At 42.0% G+C, this 22,007-nt stretch overlaps 1 protein-coding gene across 2 annotated transcripts in view; it reads left to right on the top strand.

Annotated features, from left to right (window-relative positions):
• The window catches only part of ca16b (carbonic anhydrase XVI b), a 100,482-nt gene that overhangs the window by 56,656 nt on the left and 21,819 nt on the right, over positions 1-22,007 (top strand). For both annotated transcript variants that reach the window (XM_076759451.1, XM_076759460.1), the window contains exons 4-9: positions 1,777-1,925; positions 8,560-8,655; positions 10,852-10,918; positions 13,345-13,502; positions 14,668-14,860; positions 21,665-21,849. In XM_076759451.1, the coding sequence (XP_076615566.1) occupies positions 1,777-1,925; positions 8,560-8,655; positions 10,852-10,918; positions 13,345-13,502; positions 14,668-14,860; positions 21,665-21,849 (848 nt within the window). The remainder of the gene's footprint in view (positions 1-1,776; positions 1,926-8,559; positions 8,656-10,851; positions 10,919-13,344; positions 13,503-14,667; positions 14,861-21,664; positions 21,850-22,007) is intronic.

The raw sequence follows: 22,007 nt of genomic DNA, 5'->3' as shown, positions 1-22,007 counted from the left end.
CCCAGGATTGGAAAAGTCTTACTCTGTGGAAAAATATGAATGCCTAGTACTGAATGGTGTCCGATCTCCATCTCGCTCCTCTCCCACTTCACGCCGCTCATGAACTCACCATATTTTTGTTGTCCCTGGAGTCAGAGTCGTGATTGGAGCCACTGTGAATCACCTCTGTATTACCTGTTGTCAAATTGGCCTCTGCTGGAGGCTGTGCTCAGTCCCGGTCTGGCTGTATTCTCTGGGAGGCTGCTCAGCCCGGTTCCGTCGCCTGCTCACCAGGCTCCGGCTCTGGAGCCCATTCTGGCGCCGCTCCCTGCCAGCATTTGGTGTAAACAACACCAGCAATCCCCCAATGCTCCGAACTACGAAAATCAGCTACGGTTAGTGGATACTCTGGTGATATGCCGCCCACTATAAGTGGAGTATAAATTTGACATGTTGAACATTTTCTGTGAAATTGCACGAAACAATGTTATATTTACATCGCAGCCTATTTTGGAAACCCAAAGGGCCTAAAACTGGTTTAAAATATTGACGTTCACAGTTACAGTAGTACATTTGCACGTAAACTCATATTCTTGTGCGTATTCAGGGAACATTCATTTCCATAAATAATTGTGGGTCTGCCTGAAAAAATGATGCAAAAAAAAAAAAACTTTTAAAACTAAATTTCAAGATCTTGTGGACCAAAATGTCACTGACCAACCAAGCCACAAGCAATGCAAAAGTTGGTGTGCGAGAGAAAGTTTTAAAACGGCCTGGTCCTCTGCAGCAGCAGCAACGACATTGCTGCCGTGCATTAAGTAAGCAGGTGGAAGAAGATCACACAGCATGTGAATGTCTTTCTCCAAAACAGAGTGACAACCTCAAGAGCAAGTGGCATCGTCAGAAGGATGGAGGAAGGCAAGGTCAAGGCCACTGGAAGAGGCCGGTGTGCGTTCTGTTTGAAGAGGACATCAGTGGCATCATTGTGAATGTGCCCACCTCTGACTTTGTAGCTAGCGATGAAATGATACCTCACGTAGAGGGTCTCAAGGAAACACACTATGTGGCTGCGGGTTGCCAGGTAGCAGAATGTTCCTCTTGCTGCTCTCATGTCCCTCTGAGTCTAGTTTATGTGAGATTTTACAGCCGGTTTGCCCTTTAAACAGCCTCTAATGAGCGGATAAAAGCACATTGACCAGTCATAATGAAAATATCTGTGTGTGATGATTTCAGAATAAACCCTGGTATGTGTTCAGTGCAGCTTATTTAACGTGCATTTTCCATTGATGGAGGTTGGCGTAGAAAAGGAAAAGTTTGCATAGTTCACATATGTATTAGAGCTTAAAACGAATCAAAGCTCAGGCTTTGATTGCCCCATTGTTCTTCCTCACGAGTCTATCCAAGGTTTTACGTTCAGCATTGCAGGCAGAGACAATGACTGATAAGTAAATGAATCAGTTTGTGATGCGTCATGTGATGTGTCATTTTATAATGGAAATCAGTCAGATTATGTTTGATATGTTGACAAAACAAAGTGCATCATCTCAGGATCAGAAGCTTGAATAATAAACACCACCGAATTTGAATGTGTTACTTTGAAATCACGAGATTATTTGAGCTGTCATTACAAAAGCACAGATGAAAATTTAGATAATGAGAATTAATTGTGATCTTGAGATAATAGATGAGCTTTTGTAGAACCAGTCCTTTGACTAATAATCTCCTTTTAGCCGCCTTTGTATGGGTATACTTAATTTTCATTCTTTATCTGTTTCCTTTACCCCTCCTTTTCTCCAGTTGCTGTTCTCCTGAAGGATGACTACTTTGTAAGAGGTGCTGGATTGCCTGGGCGTTTTAAGGCTGAGAAGATGGAGTTTCACTGGGGCCAGAGTAATGGATCAGCAGGCTCAGAACACAGCATAAATGGCAGAAGGTTCCCTGTGGAGGTAAAGCATCCTGTCCCGTCAGTACACTTTGATAAATGAGCAACAAGGGGCCTTGAGGGTCAGCGCTGAATGTTGGAACCTGGCAAGTTACTGTTGTGTTTAGATATATGAGGTTTTTATAGAGACCAAAAACCTGTTCGGAAACTGTTTGGGAATGCTGCGAACAGCAAAGGGAAAGATAACACGTGCTTTTGCTTGTAGATCAGACTTGATTCTCTGTGGCATGGATTCAATTGTTATTGAAACATTGTGCGGGGATCACAAGCTCAATAGCAGCACAGAGTCGGTGTAGAGGTGGCGCATCGATGCTTCAGAAATCCAGTTCATCTCATCTCCAAGAAGGGCCACGGGTCGTTCAGACCTTTGGAGAAAACTAATTTCACTGTGGTCAGACGCTATTTTTAGGGAAGCTGTGGCTTTCAAAGAACTTAAAAGTCTAATTCAACAAAAATAGCAGCTTCCCCAATAAGAATAAACTCTTCTCGTAAAAATGTGTCAGAAAGAGAGTACGGTCACTGCGTTCAAACGTGGCATTGCTTGTACTTAGATGAGAGGATTTTAAACTTGGATCCAAACTCTTGGTTATAAAGGGTAACTCCAAAGCTTTTGTACATAAAAGTCAGTGTGCTAGAAAATAACACCGAAGCAGAAATAAGTGAGAAAAGAACTCTCTCTCAGTTTGTGTTTGGAGACCACACATTTCTAACAGAAAGTGTGCGTTACAAACTGGGGGCTGGTTTGAGGAGTTTGACAGATGTGGGCATTTACCAAGCAGGGAGGGTCTAACGAAGAGATGTGGCTTTATGGGAAGTGTATGATCCAGCATTTTTGGAACTTAACCCACAATGCTGTAGGAAATAATAGTGAGGATATCTCAGCCTCTGCCGCCTCAATTCTGACTTTTCGCAGAACAGTAAAAGGCTTCAAATTCCTCTCGGTTCCATGAAGGAAATATCGTCGAAAACATTAGACACTACAAAATCCTTTTCGACTTTAATGGTCACGTACAATATAAAATACAACATACAATATATATAGAACCTTTACTTCAGTGTCAAGGATGTAACATCAATGAAAGCAGAGTGAAAAAGCTTTGGAGAAAAATAAAGTTTGTTGTACAGTTCAAATGAATTGAAGTAAAAGTTCATACTTTTCCAGCTCTTAAAACGATTTTTACCCAAGGTCAAAACAGATTTCTTCGCATTAATGCCAAAAGACAAAGAGCAGACAAAGGAAACAAAGGGAGAACAGACCGCAAGTAATAAAGGAAAGCAGAAAAAACTCTTGTAGTGCAGATATAAAGGGTATTAAGTCCAAAACCTTTTAGTATTATTTATTCTTCCTCCTGGATTAAAGCAGAAATCCCACTCTTTTTATATGGCGTGGAGAATGAGTTATTAGTGCCTTTCAATTTTTTTATCATTTACAACGCCATTTTCATTCATTATCTAGAATGAATGTGCAAATGTGTCATACTCTTACATTTTGTGGGGTTATAGAAAAATGTTTTTTACCTCTCTCTCTATTGTCAAATGGTTAATAATTAGTGTAAATATAACTGTGTAAAAACAGGAAATTGCTGTTAGTGTGCCGCCTCTCTGTCCTATCTCCAAACATGCAGCTCGAGTCCTCCTGTGTTTGTTTCTTGGCCCTGTTCTTTGGAGCCCTCTCTGCAGGCACGGCTTTTGATGCTGTATGGCTGAGTAATTAGATTTATTTTCGCCACATCATTTTCTGTTCAGCGTAGTGTTAAAGGGCACCGGATTATATACAGCCATTATAAAGCTGTTGTACATATGGCTGCTTTGATGGTGTGCTTCTAAATAAGACGATGGAATTCACTTTAATGACCAATTTGAGCAGCTGTTTGAAAAGAAGCTGAGCGAGAACAAGGAAATTATGCCCTCCGGATACATCAGTTATAGATGTAAAATATAGATTTGTAGCTTAGCATGTCTTTGTGTGTAGACCAAGACTTTTCATTGACCTGTCTGTCAAAGAATTAAAGGTGTCAAAGATTCGAAGGTAATGTGCTTGAAATTTAAAAGGCGACTCTTTTTAGGGACATAATAAGACATACCTACTCGGGGGTACGTGGAAAGATTATGAAGTGGATCAAACAGGAATTACAAATTGTTTTGATGCTGATTTGTTGTATATTTATTGATAAGGCTTCACAAGAAACACATGCAGTCTAAACACTGTGTGCTGCAATTGTTGCAAAGAGTGCATAAAAACTAGCTGGCAAGCAAGTTGAAAAGCTGACATAGATGCCTAAAAGTAATGGAGAAATAATACAGAGCGAATGCAAACATTGACCAAGCCTGCTGAAATATAGGAGAAAGAGTCCAAACCTAAACATTGACAGTTACAGGATTATTGTGTCGTGTACAGTATGAAAAAGTATGATAACCCTATCCATATTTATGAAGGAACGGGCTTAAATAGCCTTCAGTTTGGAATCGATTTAAAGGAACACATTTGCCAAGATTAAAAGATAAAAAAAAAACACGACCGGTGGTCTCAGTGAAGGGCTGCATCAGACATTCAGATTCGGTGCTTATGTCCTGAATTCATAGCAGCAGTCGTGAATGAGGCTCTTCCATTTGGATGCAAAAAAAAAAAAGTCTTGTATATTTTGCAAATTTCAAAGAAGCCGTGACCCTCTTCATGTGCCATTAATGCTGTTAACATACGTGTCAAGAACATGCAGCCTCTTTAGAACTGATTTGACATACGATGGGATTGAGATTTCAGAAGTGGAAAGAGGTGCAAAGAAATGGCCAAATTAGAGAGAATACAGCCAGTAAAAGACAGCCAGAGGTGACAAGCTGATAGTCAAATTCTAATGGCTGCTCATGATTACAGGAAGGAAAAAAGGAATATCCCATCCATCCATCTGCAAAAGATGTTTCCTCCTCTTATGTACTGCATGGTGCACCATATAAGCAGAAACAACACAGAGTGGGAGGTCTGCGTTTTTATTTTAAATCTCTTTATCAATAAGTCAGCCTGCATGTATCAAACCTGATGTATTATTTCACACAACCCAGAGCCAGACGATGAATGAGTGAAATCACATGATGAATAGTTGAAGGGAAATATGCAGGATCTAGCCTTTGGCCATTTAAGCGCGTCATCCTGTGAGATGTGGCATTTTCATATTTCATATTTATGCCGTGGCAGAATTTGATGTATCTGAGATTATATTACATCTGACACTGTGTGTGCAGCACGATTCTGCCTTTTCTAAATGTTTGTGCTTGATAAACCCAGTGATCTTTCGTAGCGGAGGTTAGCTTTTGTTTTGCTGCATGTATGTTTTGTTCTTCGAGAGCTGAAGCAGCATGACCTTGGAGGTTGAGCTTCAGGGCTTATTTGTCTCTGCTAAACAGAGACTGTTTTCCAATCTGCTGTCTAATTATCTCTCCACTCAAAATGAGTCACATTCCGCCCTGAGTCTCTGGTAACACACTGCATAAAGCATTTACTCTTACAGTGGGGGGAAAAAAAACCCTCCAAAGTGTTTATCCCACCTGCCCAGAAGCTTGAAAACACAGACAAATATAGTTCACACATAGGTACGGGGGGTGGAAAGACAAATGCAATGAGCTGTATTATGGAGCTGCTCTGCCTTTGTAGCATGGTCGTGTAAAAAAAAAAAAAAAAGAAAAAAGAAAAAGACAGAACCTATGGGCTGCTCGGCTCGTGGCTCCTGAGCTTGACATTAATCTAACCACGGCCTTTTTCGTGGGAGTGAAGTGGGGAAATCGATAGATGGACCACCTGTTCGCTCAAACAGCACAATGAAAAATGAAACAGTGGATTTTTTTTTCTGCCTCGGGGTACCATAGGGAGATCTTTTCTAATAATATATTAGGGTGTCACCAAGGTTAGATTAATTATACATGGATTACAAATCACACCTTGGGAAGGGTATTTGGTGTTTGCACCCATTACCGCGGATGTATGAAGTGTTAGGATGGGTGCACAGTGGAGTGCGTTTCAGAATGAGAGCCCCAGTAGCACAGAGAGCACACGCTGATAGCGAAACACATCGGAGAAAACAGAAAAGTCATGAAACACACAGCAAGGGAATCCAGCCGCCCATCAGCGGGGTTGGAGAAAAGAGAGAACGATGAAGTGGGTGGCTGGAGAGGCGAACACTGAATCATGCAATTAGAAACGGCGAATATGTTTTCTTTATCTGCTCGTGTTTTGTCCGCATGCTGCAGTGCACTGAGGGTCTGACGTTGTGTTCGATTGCAACAATGACACATCACCGGCGTGGTGAATATGTTTTCGTAACGAGGTGTATGGCAGGAGACAGACACCAGGCTTTTTGCATTGATGTTAAGTAGCACCTGTGACTGTTGCATTGGGGCCAGTTGTAATGTGTATTTATCAGGTGTTTGCTTAGTTCCACTCAGCTGTATTCATGGAAATTCAAGTAAATGGAGACTGTGTAGCCAGCATTCAGCTGTGTTGTTGTCATTTTGAAAGTACGTGGATAATAAATACATTATATCAGTGTTTGCTGACACATAATGCACTCATCTTATTGTCTGGTGCTGTCCTTTTTTCATTGTCTCTGAAGTTCCGTCAGTAAACCGAAACACCGACTTTCACATGATTGTTCAACAACACCTACTGCACAAACTCTGTGACACTTTATTCTTCTTGAAAATGAGTGCTCTAGCACTTGTAGGTGCCTAGGTGAGAGGATAACGTAAGATATTTAAGTGTGATTGGAGTGAGAGAATCATACTGTTTTAAAAAAGACACGTTTACCTGTTAACAACAAAAAGCTGCAGTAGCACAATTGTTGCAAAAAAAAAAGAAATAAAGTAAGGAAAGAAGAATAAATTTGTGCTGCTGTGATGAGTGTAAGATCTCTCCTTGCACAAACTGATTTATTTAAGTTTTCTTCTCTTGCCTCAATATCTTGCTGTCTTGGGAAATCATGCCAAACATGACTGTTTTTCACCTGTTTGTGCTTAAATGGAACTTGGGAATGCAGAGCAGCGTTCAGCATTTGTGTTTGCACTCATCTTGTGCCAGAAAGGGAAAAACAAAAAAATTCAGGGCTATAGAATGAATTCAGACTAAAGAGGGGCTCAGGAGATGTGGACAGCATGGGCTGTCTGCTCTCCGGAGAAAGCTGGAGGTAAATTATAAAGCTCAAATAATGTTTTGTTGTCTTTCGGTTGCCTCCTGTTACCTCTGGTCTCTCACAAGCTGTTGTTGGTTATTGGTGCTCACCATTTTCCATATTCCTCTCTGCAACAGGGTGGTGTGTTTTGTACCGACAAAAACAAACATGTATGAATGTGTCTCAGTGTCTTAAGAGAGCTTCAAGGTTGGTCAGACCACCTGTCTGTCCTACTTAAAATCAACAACTTGCAGTGATATCCCTGCATGTGAACCAAGTCTACTGCAACGGGGAGTTTTGTGTCAGTGCTCGCAAATGTGCAGTGAAACCAAGCGTGCAATCAAGTGATTCAGATCGCTTTTGGCAACATTTATTTTTATTGGCTGCTATGAAAGTGTTTGATAATTGAATATCACGTTTTCCAGCGCGCTGTTAAACAAGAGCAGGTCACATGAGCTAATGTCAGTGAGTGAATGAAGCCTAAGGGGGCCAGCTTAATTGGGTGATGTAGTTAATAACATCTGAAGGGTGATGAATGGCCACAGCTCTTTCTTGCTGAGTTCCCAGACAACAAATTAGTTCAATTAAAGGCTTCCGTTAAAGTAACTCTGAAGGAAACTGATCACTTGAATTCTCTTAAATTATCTGCATTGAGTCACTTTGTACCTGGTTTAGGCCTGCGGTTCACTTTAATGGATTTAATCTTATTTCTACTAGATTTATTTTTGCTTTTTGAATCTGTTGTCGGCAGAGCCATTTGCAGCTGGGGGTTTTCTCGTTATTTTCTTTGGAAAAAGAAAAAAAGCAGCACACCCTTTAATTAAATCAACATCTAGGACCCTTTTCTTATTGCCAATTAACTTGGTTCAGTGACATGAAAGGGTTTTTCATTTAAAAGAGGCTCGAGACAGTGAGATGATGGACAGCTCCAATTGCTACTTTTAGAATCACTTGATGATTTTGATCAGCACTACCATAATATGTCTGCTTTGAAATGAAAGGAATGATATTCTTTCTTTTAGAGGAAACCAGAGCCATGACAGGTATATGATGTATTCTGTGTATGATGGTTTTCACATTACGTGCCACACATCCCAAGCTGCTGTATGTTGTGAAATCAGAAGAAATGTTGTGGGTGATTTAAGGTAATTGGGAGGAATGATTAAAAGCCCAGCATTCTGTCAGATCTCACCACGGGAAAAGAGCACAGTCCTCCACTTCTTCCTCTCAGCTCGTGACTGTCTCTGTGAGGACGGTCGCCCTGAGGAATGGGATGCTGTATTTCTCTCGCATCCTCCAGGAGTGGCAGAACACAAAAAGGAATGACACAGATTATGGGAGATTTATGAGAGTGATAAATACACCCCCTTTTATGCCCCTCAAAACAGCTTTTCATCAGCTCCTCAGCAGTGTGTCCAAGTGATTGATGGCAGGACTCCTTGTCCACTCCTCAAGCTGTTTATGCTCTGTTTCCCATCCCAGATGCAGATCTACCTTTACAATTCGGATGACTTTGACAGCCTCGGCGCTGCTATCAAGGAAAGACGCATCATTTCTGCCATGGCCGTCTTTTTTGAGGTAAAGTATCACCAGAGCTGAAGGTCAAGAGAAATATAATCTGAAGGAAACCAAGACCACAGGAATGCCCTTACAGAACATAGACAATTTATTTTATCCATGCTAGCATCGGTGCACCACTTTGGTCAGATTGATATGTCTCAACAACTATCGGACGGATGGATTACCATGAAATTTGGTGCAGACAGTCAAATCCCCCTCAGGATGAATTGTAATCACTTTGATGATCCCCTGACATTTCATGTAGGAACAGGGGAAACATTTCAACTTGCCCAAAGCTTGGCTGCTGACCAAAAACCTGCAAAACTAATAACATTCCCATCAGCCTCAGCTGTACACGGTGTGCAATGCAAATTAGTAAATAGTAGCATGCTAAAATGCTAAACTCGGATGGCAAACATGTCAAACATAATAATCTACCTAACATCAGAATGTAAGCATTGTCATAGTGAGCATGCTAGCATGCCGACATTAGCCAGCTATGGTCTTTTTCAAACATTCTGTGCACATAAATATTGTTTATCACCCACTTTAAAACCAAATAGTTTGCACAACCAAGGAAATAAATGAATAAATAGATCGTGTGGATAAAAAGAAACTTTGCAGAAAATGGGAAATCACACTAATAAAATGGTATCAGTCAAACTGGATGGATGAAAGATATTGTAAAAGGGTGAGGCAATTATGGCTAATTATAGAATTAGTCCCATTTTGACAAGGATGAAGCTGTAAATACCTTTTTTGAGGTCAGTAAATGATAGATATTTATTAGAGATGATCTTTGGCGCTTGCATTGTGATGGGCGACTTTCTCTTCACCTAGCAGCTGATTATTTTTCTGCTCCGTGGCACATTGCTGATTGCTTACTGAGATACTACAAATTGTCCCCCTGAAGGTCTGCGTACCTAAGCTCTTAATGGACAAGAATGGTCCTAATTTCTGTTCACTGCAAAAGCGCCTCAGAGATTTATGAACCATGAAAAGGCACACAGAAACAGCACTGACAACTACACGGCCCCTCTCCACGTTACACTCTTAATTTCTATTAGCAGCATCTTGCCGATTGATGGCAGGTGATCAATGCGGGCTAACATTCAGCTTAATAGTATATAGAGAGGGGTCAGCTCTTAGGAAGAGGGAGTCTGGAATGGGGACACAGGTGTTTGTAATGTAGGTCTACTCTCAGACAGTGATGAAACCGTGTGTGTACGAGGACCTAAATGCCTCCGCTGGGTCCTGACAGCCCTATTGCTTACTGCAATTAGCACCACCGTACACAATCCGCTGAATAGCAGTTTACAGTGTGAGGGTTTCTTAAGTGGGCGCACACACATTGGCTCAGATTTACCATTTCTAATCAATAAGAAGAGTTCCTCCTGTGCTCCCCAAAGGCCTATTAATGGCCTCTAAGGTGTGCATATTATCCACATTCAGCATTCAGTTCCACACAATTATTCTCCACTGACTGACCTGAATTAATGTTGAGCAAGGGAAGACTGGTCCCCGCATCCCAACACTGTTTTGTCCAATCTTGTCTCTTAAGTAGGACATTGGGAATATTGCAGAATGTGGACCTTAACAATATTTGCCAGTCGTCAGTCATTGCAAAGAATTAACAGTAGGCCTAATAGATGAGGAGGGAGTCAACACTTTTGTCCTCTGGAGTCAGTCTAATGGCTAAATGGCCTCATAGAGTTACTGGATACAGCCAACAGCAGAAGGATACAGAGCTCATAAAAGTATTGAAATTTCAAGTTGATTTTATGTCAAATGTATTAATTTGAAAGGGAAATGCATCTTATGATAGTACATGTAACCATTTGCTATATTGTCATCTTCAACCTCAATTCCAAAGGGGAAAAAAAAAAAAAAAAAAAAAGCTGTGATGTTGCTTAAAACGGAAAGAAAAGCAGAAACAAACAAATGAAATGTGTTTACCGACAGCGGCTTTACCAAGTTTTTTACAATAACCTCTACAGTCTACAAAATCTCACCAAAAATGAAAAGCCACAAACTTCACAATAGTAACAGATGGTATTAAACGCTGACAGAATATATTGTACCGTAGAGATGTTGCCCTGATTGTGTCCACCCCCTGTATTTCATTCCCATTGATCTTCCTTAGTCATTAAGTTAGATTATAATTCCAGTCTTGTAATCCTTTTGTAATCCTTTGTCTCTGGACATTTCCTGCAGCTGGGGCAAAAAGACAATCCTGCTGTGGACCCCATCATCCAGGGATTGAAAGGAGTCGTGCATCATGGTAAGTAATAGGGAAGTAACCCCATTACAAACTCTGCTTCATTCTGAACAATCTTGTATTATGTATGTGCTGAGTTCTTTGTTCAAAATCTCCACGACATAAAGCACCACTGTGGGAATTAAGTTCGCGTGGGATATCCAAAAAGCAATTATCCCTTACAAAATCTCTCCGGCATTGCTGTTGTTCATGTTTTGGTTGGTCCTGGAGGTAAAGCTCTCACGATGGTGCAGTCACTGTGCTCCTCCCAACCTCCACAGAACAAAGATTGATGTTCTTGCTCGCAGTTGCTTAAGCACTGGGCTTCGTTTTTTTTTTTTTTTTAAACCCCAAATTAGAGTCTAAACACAAGATATGAGCAGAGTTTAACTTCAAAAGGAGGCAAAATTTGCAAGATACCGCCTCTCCTTTGGTAGTGTAACTCCACTATACCTCCAAGGACCTCCGCGCACGGAGAAAGAGCTATTAATTACATCTGAGCCTCAATTAGACAACACTCTTGTTTTATTCCAACTCAGACATACATGTATAGGCTCGTGGGGATTGCGGCTCTCTGCAAAGGCTCATACTCACAGTTAAATTGTTAATGTCTCGTTGTTGTATGCCATGGCACAGTTCGTCATGGCATATTGTCTTAAATGAATACCGATGCGCTGGCTTAACTGCATGCATGACTAACGCAGGCCATAAGCAGATGTTTTAGCATGACTGTATAATCCTGTATTGCATCTGGGGACACAGCTGCTCTGTTTACACAGGCACGTATGGCTTGTTTTACAACCTGCCGCTGACAGTCTTTATGTGAGCATAAGCATATACTGACAAGGACATGTAAATGGATGAGGAGGTATAGAAGCACGGTGAATTGCGCTGCACCCATGCTGGTTTCCTGGTGCTTGGCTTCATTGGGTCGTTACTAATTGTAATTTCGCTCCCTGTACTTAATGGAGATGGATGTTTGATTTTGTGCAACGTGCACCGGTGAGGTTGTGACTGTTTGTGTTGAGTTTTGAGGAGGAAAGAGAAAGTTAAGCAACTTTCTGACTTGTCGGGAAAATACACGCAGGGGAAAACGCTCAGTTACAGACCTCAAGAGATTCGTGTGAATTGGCCTCAGAATCAGAAAATGGGTCACTTTGTTCTGTGAAATTTCTACACTTGAAATTTCATTGAAGTAATTGCAATAAAGAAAATAGCCTGTTTTTTTGGGGTGTTGGTTTTCAGCTGGGAGGCCATTTTACTTGTGGTTCTCATTTCGCAGAGGTATTTACGCTCCACTTTTCTTTTGTTATGTAACCTTAATAACGGCATGTTGCAGAAAAACCTTTGGTTATACTAGATTATTTTCCAAATCTCCATCAGTCTCCGAAAGTGGCTGAACTACGTGCTGTGCAGCGACACAGATGTTCGTGCTAACACCACAGTATCTCTCATCTCCCAGTTGAAAGAGAGCTCTGTGTGGGTGTGGTGGTTTTTGGACTCTCTTCCTGCTGGCTGCTAAATGCTTCTCGCCTCCTTCCCCGTTAGGGTGGTTGGTTTTCCACTAGCTCGTTATCCCACAGTCATCCATCCATCAGCATCTCGGCGGCCCATGAGCGATAGGGCACGTACGCTGTCTGAAGACGGGGAGAAGAAAGGCTGTGAATACTGAATTTGACTCTGAGTACTGATGAGGCATGGGGGCGAGGCTTCCAGTGCCTCAGTAGTCCTATCAGTCCTATCACCCCAAACCTCTGTTTTTTTTATTTTTAGATAAGGTCATGAGCTGTGAGAGATTGGATTTGACATAAATTCAGCTTTATTTGGGTTTTTCACGTCATAATTCAAGGAAAAAAAACAGCCCCGCTGCATAGCCCACACAGCGTATTTGCAGGAGATAAAGGGATCTTCCTCTGGATCACAAACTGATTCCTGCATGTTTGTTTGTTTGTTTTGTTGGGGTTTTTTTTTTTTTTTTGATACACGGCCTTGCCTGGTTCTGATCACGCAGGGTAGAACAGATCTGGTTATCATTTTGATCTGCCTTAATCCCCGCGGCCCATGCCACAGTTGTTACACCGAGCAGAGCGGGCTACCACCTAGCCACAGATCAGCTGTCAGAGCAGGCCATTTTATCTGACTCCTCTCCCTTTGGTCCTCTCTCAGCCCATCTGAGTACAGAGATCTGGCCAGAGTGATAACAAGTGCTGAGGCTTTTAACTGCTGTCACCATCATTCCGCGAGTAGAGGTTTCAGGGAAGCAGTAAAAATGCCACAGGGACAGTGAAATGAAACAACCTTGTAAATGTTGGTGTAAATGTGACTCAAGATATGCAGGGTTTTTAGCAGAGCATTGAAGGGTGAAAGATATGATATTTTTGTGCCTGTACTTGACGCTCCTGCTTTTCCTTTCCGTGTATTGACAAGTATTGATCCCGTGCTTTACCCAGAAAAGGAGACCAACCTCAGGTCGTTCATCCTGAGGGACCTGCTGCCATCGTCGGTGGACAGTTATTACCGATACACCGGCTCTCTGACCACGCCACCCTGCAGCAAGGTAGTGGAGTGGATCATCTTCTCCAGGCCTGTGTATCTGTCCCACTCACAGGTGCGTTAAGTCCACTCGCACACACGCGCACACACACACGCCCAGACAGCTATATTCTCCACACACAGTCAGATCCCATTTGCACACAGTCAGTGGATCACTTGCTGCCCCACGGTGTCGAGGCACAAGCAATTTTTCCCCTCATCTACCTCTGCTCTCTCTTCCCTTTTCCTTCGTTCCTCCCCAACTCCCCTGCATATGAAACCATAACTGCCTATATAGTGGATGATTAAGCAGGAAGGGGAAGCCAATTACTAGCATCTTGAACGGCCGCGTTAGACAGCTCCTATGCATATATCGTCATGTTTGTCTGAGACGGTGACTTTAGGGTCTTAAATAGAATGCTGCTGCACATGAAAACTGGTTATCATAATGTTGAAGGTATTCAAGTGCAGAAATGTTCATTAATTTAAATGTCCATTAATATAAATTATTGCAGTAACGGTTTAGCAAGTTTAATGGAAAGTGCATTTTAAAGCACCCACCTATGAGCTTTACAACAGCTTACCTCCAACTGTTTTCGCCGTTTATGATTTTGAGAGGTAATGTATGCCAAATCATGCCCCGTGCTTTCTGCTGATCCCATACACAGTCCTTTGCTGCATCTTTTATACATACAATTCTTGGGTTACCCAGCTGCATATGCCCTGGAGCGTTCTGCGCTGTAGAAATTTGCAGGGCTCAGTGGAATTTCTATCAACTTTCAGGAGTACAAATCTTTTGTTCAGAGACGACTTTTGCCGCAAGAATATTGACCACGGCCACAATGTTTGTGACACTCACAGATAGTCTTTTATGAACCTGTAATTCATTTCTCCAAGCACGCACAGGACACATTGATTCCACAGTATCTGTAATGTGTAGTCATTACAGCACGCGGCAGGAGATCATTCATGGCAATCAATGGCCACAAATTTGCCCCATTGAGAAGTTACAGCCCGGTAGGTAGCCAGGATGATGATTGAGGTCCGTGCCTGCTGGTACCTGTGGTGTGAACGTTTCTTGCAAATACTGTGCTCCGTTTGTGAACAGTCAGCTGCTGGCAAGTGGCTACGAATGCAGTCCTGCATGATATATTCAGCCCACACATATTCAAACACGCACACATAGTAACAAAAGCACTTAAATTTGCTTCAGTGGCTATTCTCTCTTTCTTTCCATGCAGCTGGAGGCCTTTTACTCCATCTTTACAACAGAGCAACAGGACCATGTCAAGTCTGTCGAGTACCTGAGGAACAACTTCCGGCCCCTGCAGGACCTGGACAACAGGAAAGTCTTTAAGTCGGCTGTGAAAGACGCGTGGCAGAAAGATTTAACTGAAATCATGGGAAGCCCTCATGGCACAGAGGCTTCCAGAGGTGAGATTTCTTTTCTGCGTTGTGTCACACTCACTACAGCACCACTAGTTTAACCCAAAGATCTCCTCTAATTACAGTCATGTACTTACAATCATTACTCACTATATTATCAGTTCCTCTGAATTGATGCCTGAATTACTTGGAATAGTCAGAGTCTGCTCTAAACTTGGCACACGGTCACTGATATTACAGTTAAGTGTGGATTAGTATTACATAATGTACACTGTGTGTAGGCCAAGGTTACATCAGGGATCAGCAAGTGTCACATCCCAAAATCTTACCCAAGGCTGGGACACAAGCCATGTCTACCCGATTATTTTCTGCAAGTTTCCTTGTACAAACCTTCAATATTTGTCTGAATGTTAACAAAACCCCGACCCCTTAGTCACTGTTCTGCCTGTCAAGCTGTTCTCGCCGGCACATATTCAGTTTGCAAGGTCTGTGCTGAATGTCAGTTTTTTACTCGCAAAGCATCTATTAAGGTTTTTGACCGAAGCTGCTGATGTCATATTTTATCATCCCCCCCCCCACCCACACACACACACACACACACCCTCCCCAAAAGAAACAAAAATGAATTTTCATGTTTCGCATGTGAATTTAACTGCGGGATCATTTATGTTTGTTCTCCCCAAACAGCCGGAATACTGGACATGAGCCGTAAGCTAGCACGCAATGGCAGGCAGCAAGGGTGTTTGTCTGTGTGTGTTTGTTTTCAGTTCAGCCTCTGACTGAACTCAGCACTCACCAGACTCTGTTTTTCTCAGTTCTTTCCAGTCTTTTTTTTTCCCTCTCTCCTCTCTGTACATTCATGAAGTAAAGTACATTTCCCCTCCAGTAAGCAGTCAACGAAGAGAGACTAATTACAGTACAGGTCGGCACATCCGCGGCTCGCTGCGGCAGACAGGCTGAAGTAAAGATAAATCCACTTTTTAATCCCAAAAGTAAAAAAAAATAAACTCTGAGCTCTCCTCCCGCCGGTAAACAGCTTCGGTTCAGAGCAGAATCCGGTGTGACTCCGGGTGTTTATTCTTCCAGAAGCTCCGCTCTGCCCTCGGCTCTCCCCTACAGAGCTCCCTGCCTCTCAGCAGCTGTCTGCCGGCGACTGTCCCTCCGTTCCACCCGGTCCTCCCCACACTGCACTCTGCAAAGCCCTGCGATATGCATCTAAATGTTGCTTTACAAATTCAATGTCAACATCATGAATGAAGCCTCAGATTTTTCGGTACAGAGGCAGTTTTACCACTTAAAATTCTTAGTAGTTATTTTAACCAGTGGGTCCATGATTTCAGATAAAGGCGGACAAAAGTGGGCTTACAAGTCTTGGTGTTATCCTAGATCTGAGCCTCAAGCCCTGCATCAACAAGGTGACTAAAACTTCATTTTTCCACCTCAGAAACAGCTAAAGTTCGACCATCTCGAAATCAAAAAGATGCTGAAAAACAGATTCATGCCGACTCGATTACTGTAATGCATTATTTACCTGCATCCCCCCCAAAAAAAACACAGAGACTTCAGCTCATTGAACACTCTGCGGCTCGGCTATTAACCAGAATCAAGAGGAGAGAGCACATCAGTCCAGTTTAAACTGCTCTGCACCGGCTTCCTGTAACATTCAGAAATGATAGGACCAAGCTACATCGCAGACCGCCTCATTTGTTATTTGTCTTCAAAAACACTGTGATCATCTGCTGCTGGTCTACTTGAGGTTTGTCACAGCAGTTGAAAGAATATTGGGGATGCAGCCTTTGTCCATCATGCCCCAAAGCTCTGGAACACACAACCCACTAATCTCTTCACTTTAGCATTTAAATAACTAGCTCTGACTTCCTGATACAGGTCTGAAATCTTTGCCTCGCGCTTACACTGCTGCATTTCTTTCAAACTGTACTTTTCTTGATTTTATGCATTCTATGTAATCTATTTTTTACCTGGATTTTATTATTTTTTGCTGTGATTTGATGCTTTATCCTTATTTGTTTCTCATCCTCATTCTACTCTATTTCTACCTTCATTTTATCATTTTCATTCATTCATTCATCTTCTTTACCCGCGCATCCCATTTAGGGGTTGCAGGGGGCTGGAGCCTATCCCCTCTAGCAATGGGCGAGAGGCGGGGTACACCCTGAACCGGTCGCCAGCCGATCACAGATTTTATCATTTTATTTTGTGCTTTTATCTTTATTTTTATTCCCATCCTTATTATCATTACAGAGTGGGTTATATTCTCAATCTTATTTTCCATTCATTTTTTAGCTGCTTTTATGTCCATTTCATCTTTTCTATGTAAAGCACTCAGTTGGTGCATGTTATTTCTTTCTTGTAAAGCTCTTTCAGCTGCAATTCTTTTATGAAATATGCTATACAAATAAAGAGAACCCTTAATGGGGTCTTACATATGCACTTGATGGCCATGCACATCCTCACCTACACCCTGCTTAGTTGATGACCCGTGTATAAGACATTGAAATAAAGAAACGGCATAGAGCTAGTAGTCCTAGTGTAGTATGATGAGGAAAAAAATGATAGCTTTTGAAGTAACGCTAGGTTACTACTGTAGGCACTGAGCTAGTTAGCAGGACATACATGTGATTGCATCTTACATTACTGCAGATCCGCACACTTTTTATCCATTCCTCAAACTTCTGTTTATGTTTTGTTTTTGGTTTTGGACAGGCTGAAAACAGACATCACCGTTCAGACTCTTTAAGTGCCAAGTATGACTCTTACTAGATTCCCATGGACACCACTTCAGCATGTGGAGAAAACAAGAAAGTGTGACAGGCGGCGGCCTCAGCTATAATTGGACAATCACTGTTCAGGGGAAAGTTTAGCAGAATGCTCTGTTGGGTTCCACATTGGCCCCCATCCTGAGATGACCACACTGTTGGAAATATCGTGTTGTATTCTGTTGTATTTAAATGGGCTTAGTGTTCCCACAAGACCTCCAAGTATCCTAAAATATTCTACAAGTCCTAATCGCACATAGACAGTATTAAGTGTGCTCATAGCCCTATGTGAATCTGCGATGTCCACGATGTGTAAGTTCTGATCACATCTGTTTTCCTTCTGGAAGCTCATCTGGTCGCTCTGCATGGAGACCCATTCATAGGACCCAGCTTAAATCAGTGGGTCAGTAAACATAATAGGACCAAAGAAGGTAATTCTTTTCTTTCTAGTAGAGCAAAATTACTGACAGAGCACAATCTGAATAATAGGCACTGATTAAAATTTCAGGAGATTTTTGGATAAAGTTATAGAGCACATGTCCTTGTCTCATTGTTACAACTCATCTTATATCAAAGAACATTAATACAAAGCATAGACCTCATGCAGGCCTTGATTAGAGTATTTTTGTTTGCCTTTCTTTTATGTGTGCATCTTGCATCGCTTGCTTTAACAGAGCAGTACAGGAACTATGGAGACTAATGAGAAAGGCTGCTGTGCCTTAAAGTGGTGTTGTTGGTGTCTGGCAGGGAGAATTGATTGGGAATGCTTGTGATGAAGTTGGAGCACTCTAACAAGGCCGATCAGCAATCATCATTAATATGTGGCACAGCTAAAATAGACCCATACAAATTAAGTTGTGAAATTGCTTTTGTGAAATGTCAGTAGGCAGAATGAATATGGACCAGTGTCTCAATTTTTTTTCCACCTTCCCCTCCCTCATGCTTGTTTTCTCTTGGTGTCTCTCATTTTTCTGTTTCACTGTGTTAAAATCTAAGAATCCATACTTAATGGGAGGCACTGGGGGTGTCAGTCCTATCTTCCAGGGTGACATCTGTCAAGGTTGTGTGAGGCAGGGATATTTTACCTGTGCGCTGTAAATGGTGGCTTTGCGTGTAAATGTTGTGAGAGCCAGAGCCAAACCTTGACTAAATATTCCATCAGTGAGATGCATAACTAACCTTTTCTGATGCACAACACAGGTTGCAGATTTGTTTGTGCAGTGCAGATTTATTATTTGTCCAGTAATGATGCCAAGATATATAGGGCAGTTTGTGTTTATGCTCACACTAGATATAGATGATACATATCTGCATGTGTTAAAAAAAAAAAAAAAAAAGCTGTTTCACCCTGTGTATGCAATTCTTTTTCTCAAGTGGAGACCAGATTTAGCATACCTTTGTTTGGAATTTGACTGGTTCATGATGATATCCTCCATAGAGCTGCAACTCACTTTTATTTGTGCTATTAATTACTCTGTTGATTAGTTTTCCTTGATTAGTTCATTGTTACAAAATAGTGAGAAATGCGCTTCACAGTTTCCAGAGCTCAAGTAGATGCCTTGAACATGTTTGTTTTTTCCACCTTACGGTACAAAACTAAAATCTTTTGAATATACAGTGTTATGAAACAGAGAACCTTGCAAATCCTCACGTAGCAGAACCTGAAACCAACCAATGTTTGCCATTTTTACTGGAAAAATAACTTAAACTCTCAGTCGATTACTCAAATGCAGGCGACATTATGAAAGGAGTCAGACATTCTGATGCTGTTAAGCGGTGTTCAGACTGAGGTGGGAGCTGTAAGAAGAAGCACAAGACATCCATGCAGTAATATCACACAATAACTTAGTATGGTGGCATTTATCCTTCGGATGGCGTGCATAGCTTGAATTTCCTGGCAGATATCAATGTTAAAATCAGTCAATCTTTGTGTTTTCAATTAAATTGTTGTTTTTCCCCATCATTCCAATGTCTGCACACAGCCTCTTTCAAACATATTGTACAGCCTTGAGAGGAGTGAAGCAGTGGAACTGCTGTTTGTTGACAACAGTCAATTCATCCCCTTTATGGTAGAAACTGCCAGGAGAAAGATTCATGTTCTGCTCTGAGTGGTATTGCAGACTGAGGTGAAACCACTATGAGGCTTATTTTGGGAGGTTACAGTGTACGTATTCACAGAAAAATAATAGGATTTTCTAGAGAGTCACTAGCATGTTAAGTAATACTGCCAGTGATGAAACATTAGGTTCTATTCACCCTTGTGTTCATTCTCCGCTGAGGATTTTACTTTTGAATTGAACCTGAGTTGAAGTAAGAAAATGTCTTTTGCATTCAAATTGTGAACAGATTTAGAGGAGCACTAATTAATTTTCCTGCTTATCTGCCATTATGTTAAAATGTTTTCATAAAATGAACGACTGCCTTGGATCAATGGAGTTTCTCATTAATACAGAGAAAATCTAAGAATCACAGCACTGTTGTATCGCAAGGTGCAAAACATGTGTTGATAAGATAGATATCTCGTAGATCTCCACCTGCTGTTGAGCTTGGTGTTGCTAGTGCACCGGTGTTGGTGGTGAGAAGGACGGCTGTCATGTCAGGAGTGATGCATACAGTGAAACCACGATGATGTCTTCAGCAGCTGTTAAATGACTGCTGCTGAGCTACTGAGGTTGACAACGGACATCTGACGGCTTATAATACATTTCACACCTGTCACACCTCATCAACACCCCCAAGATATTCTGCTATTGTTTTTTTCTCCCCCGTGCCCCTCTGAATGATTTGCTTCCAACCCTGTCTCCTTTTCACATATCATGGTGCTTAATTTGCACCATTGCTTCACTGTGTAAATGGAGAAAACTGTGGTGACAATTTCAATTTGACAGAAACCCTGTGTGCACATAATCAGTTCCTGATTGCTGTTGCCCTGATGTGTTGAGAAGCATGTCCAGATTGTGCCTTACTCTCACTGACAGATCCCTGTGTAAATATCCATGCTGCAGCCTACACTGCCACCTTGAGGTCGACGCGGAATTTTCCTTTCATCCTCCCCATGCACCCTGTTCTATGTGGCACAGACAGGAACTTGCAGATTACGTATGGGCAGGAAGCTGCAGTATCATCTGTCCCACATGTTTAGCACTACCCCCAGTTGTTTGGTATTCTGCCTCTCCTGCAGTGTTGCAGCGTGAATAAGACACAAGCGTCCAGATTGACAATCTGCACGGACACCTGAGGCGTTGTCCCTGACCCCAGTCAAGCCTCCAGGAGGGATTTTGTTATTGAGTTACCGTATTATCTTGCACCTTTAGAAGTCTCTCAAGTGGAAATGGCTTTGAGTCAAGTCAGCAGCAGACAGTAGTAATAATAGGCTTTTTAAAAGGCAACCTGCCTTCTGCCCACACACATCAACAGACACAAATACATGTGGTCAAGCAGTCTCCCAACCACAGCCTTTCATTTCATTTTCACCCAGCAGCATGCAGACAGTGAAAGAGTGACACCGTTTCTTACAATGATTCCCAAAAAAGTTGGGACGCTGTGTGAGTCATAGATAAATCACAATGTGATAACTTCCTCGTTCCTTTTTGACATATACTCAACTGAAAACAACATGAAGATGATATATTGAACGTTGTACCCCATTCGTTGATTTTTGTAAATATCTGCTTATTCTGAATTTAATGCCAGCAGCACATTTCAAACAAGTTGGGACAGGAGTAACAAACGACTGGGAGAGATGTGGAATGCTCCAAAAACACCTGTTTGGAACATTCCACAGGTAAACAGGTTCATTGGTAACAGGTGATAGTATCAAGGTTGGGTCTGAAAGGGGCATCCTGGAAAGGCTCAGTCGTTCACAAGCGAGGATGGAGCGAGCTTCACCACTTTGTGTATTAATACATGGGCTCAGGAACGCTTTGTCAGTGAACACAGCTCATTTGCATTTGATTGCATTCTGTTTTTATTTGTTTCCACAGCGTCTCGGCTTTTTTAGAATCGAGCTCTCAGCAGTCGTTTTTCTTTCCATGCTGCTCCTTTGTCTAACCTGCTCTTCTTTCTGGTCTTTCAGTGTGTAGTAGTGCCCCAGTGAGCATGAAGATCCAGCCGCTGAACCAGACAGCGTTGATGGTGAGCTGGGAACGCCCCCTGACCGTCTACCACCCGCCCATCACCAGTTACATGGTCTCCTACAGCTGGGTGAAACGTGACGTGGCTGACGAAAAGACCTTCACCAAGACTGGGGACCAGAGCATGGTGAGTGTTATCATCAGCTGACGCTAACAGCAGCTCGCACCAGGCCAGAGCAGTTCACGTTTCTTTTCTTTTTCCTTCTTTTCCTAAATGCCTGTTTCAACATGAATGTGGGTTAAACAGTTTGCAGAGCCTCCGTATCTGGCAGGATCAGTGACAGT

The sequence above is a fragment of the Chaetodon auriga genome, chromosome 2 (assembly GCF_051107435.1).
Source record: "Chaetodon auriga isolate fChaAug3 chromosome 2, fChaAug3.hap1, whole genome shotgun sequence".
In the NCBI taxonomy this organism is placed as follows: domain Eukaryota; kingdom Metazoa; phylum Chordata; class Actinopteri; order Chaetodontiformes; family Chaetodontidae; genus Chaetodon; species Chaetodon auriga.
Note: the sequence above shows the minus strand (reverse complement) of the source record. Positions and strands in the feature narration are given on the sequence as shown.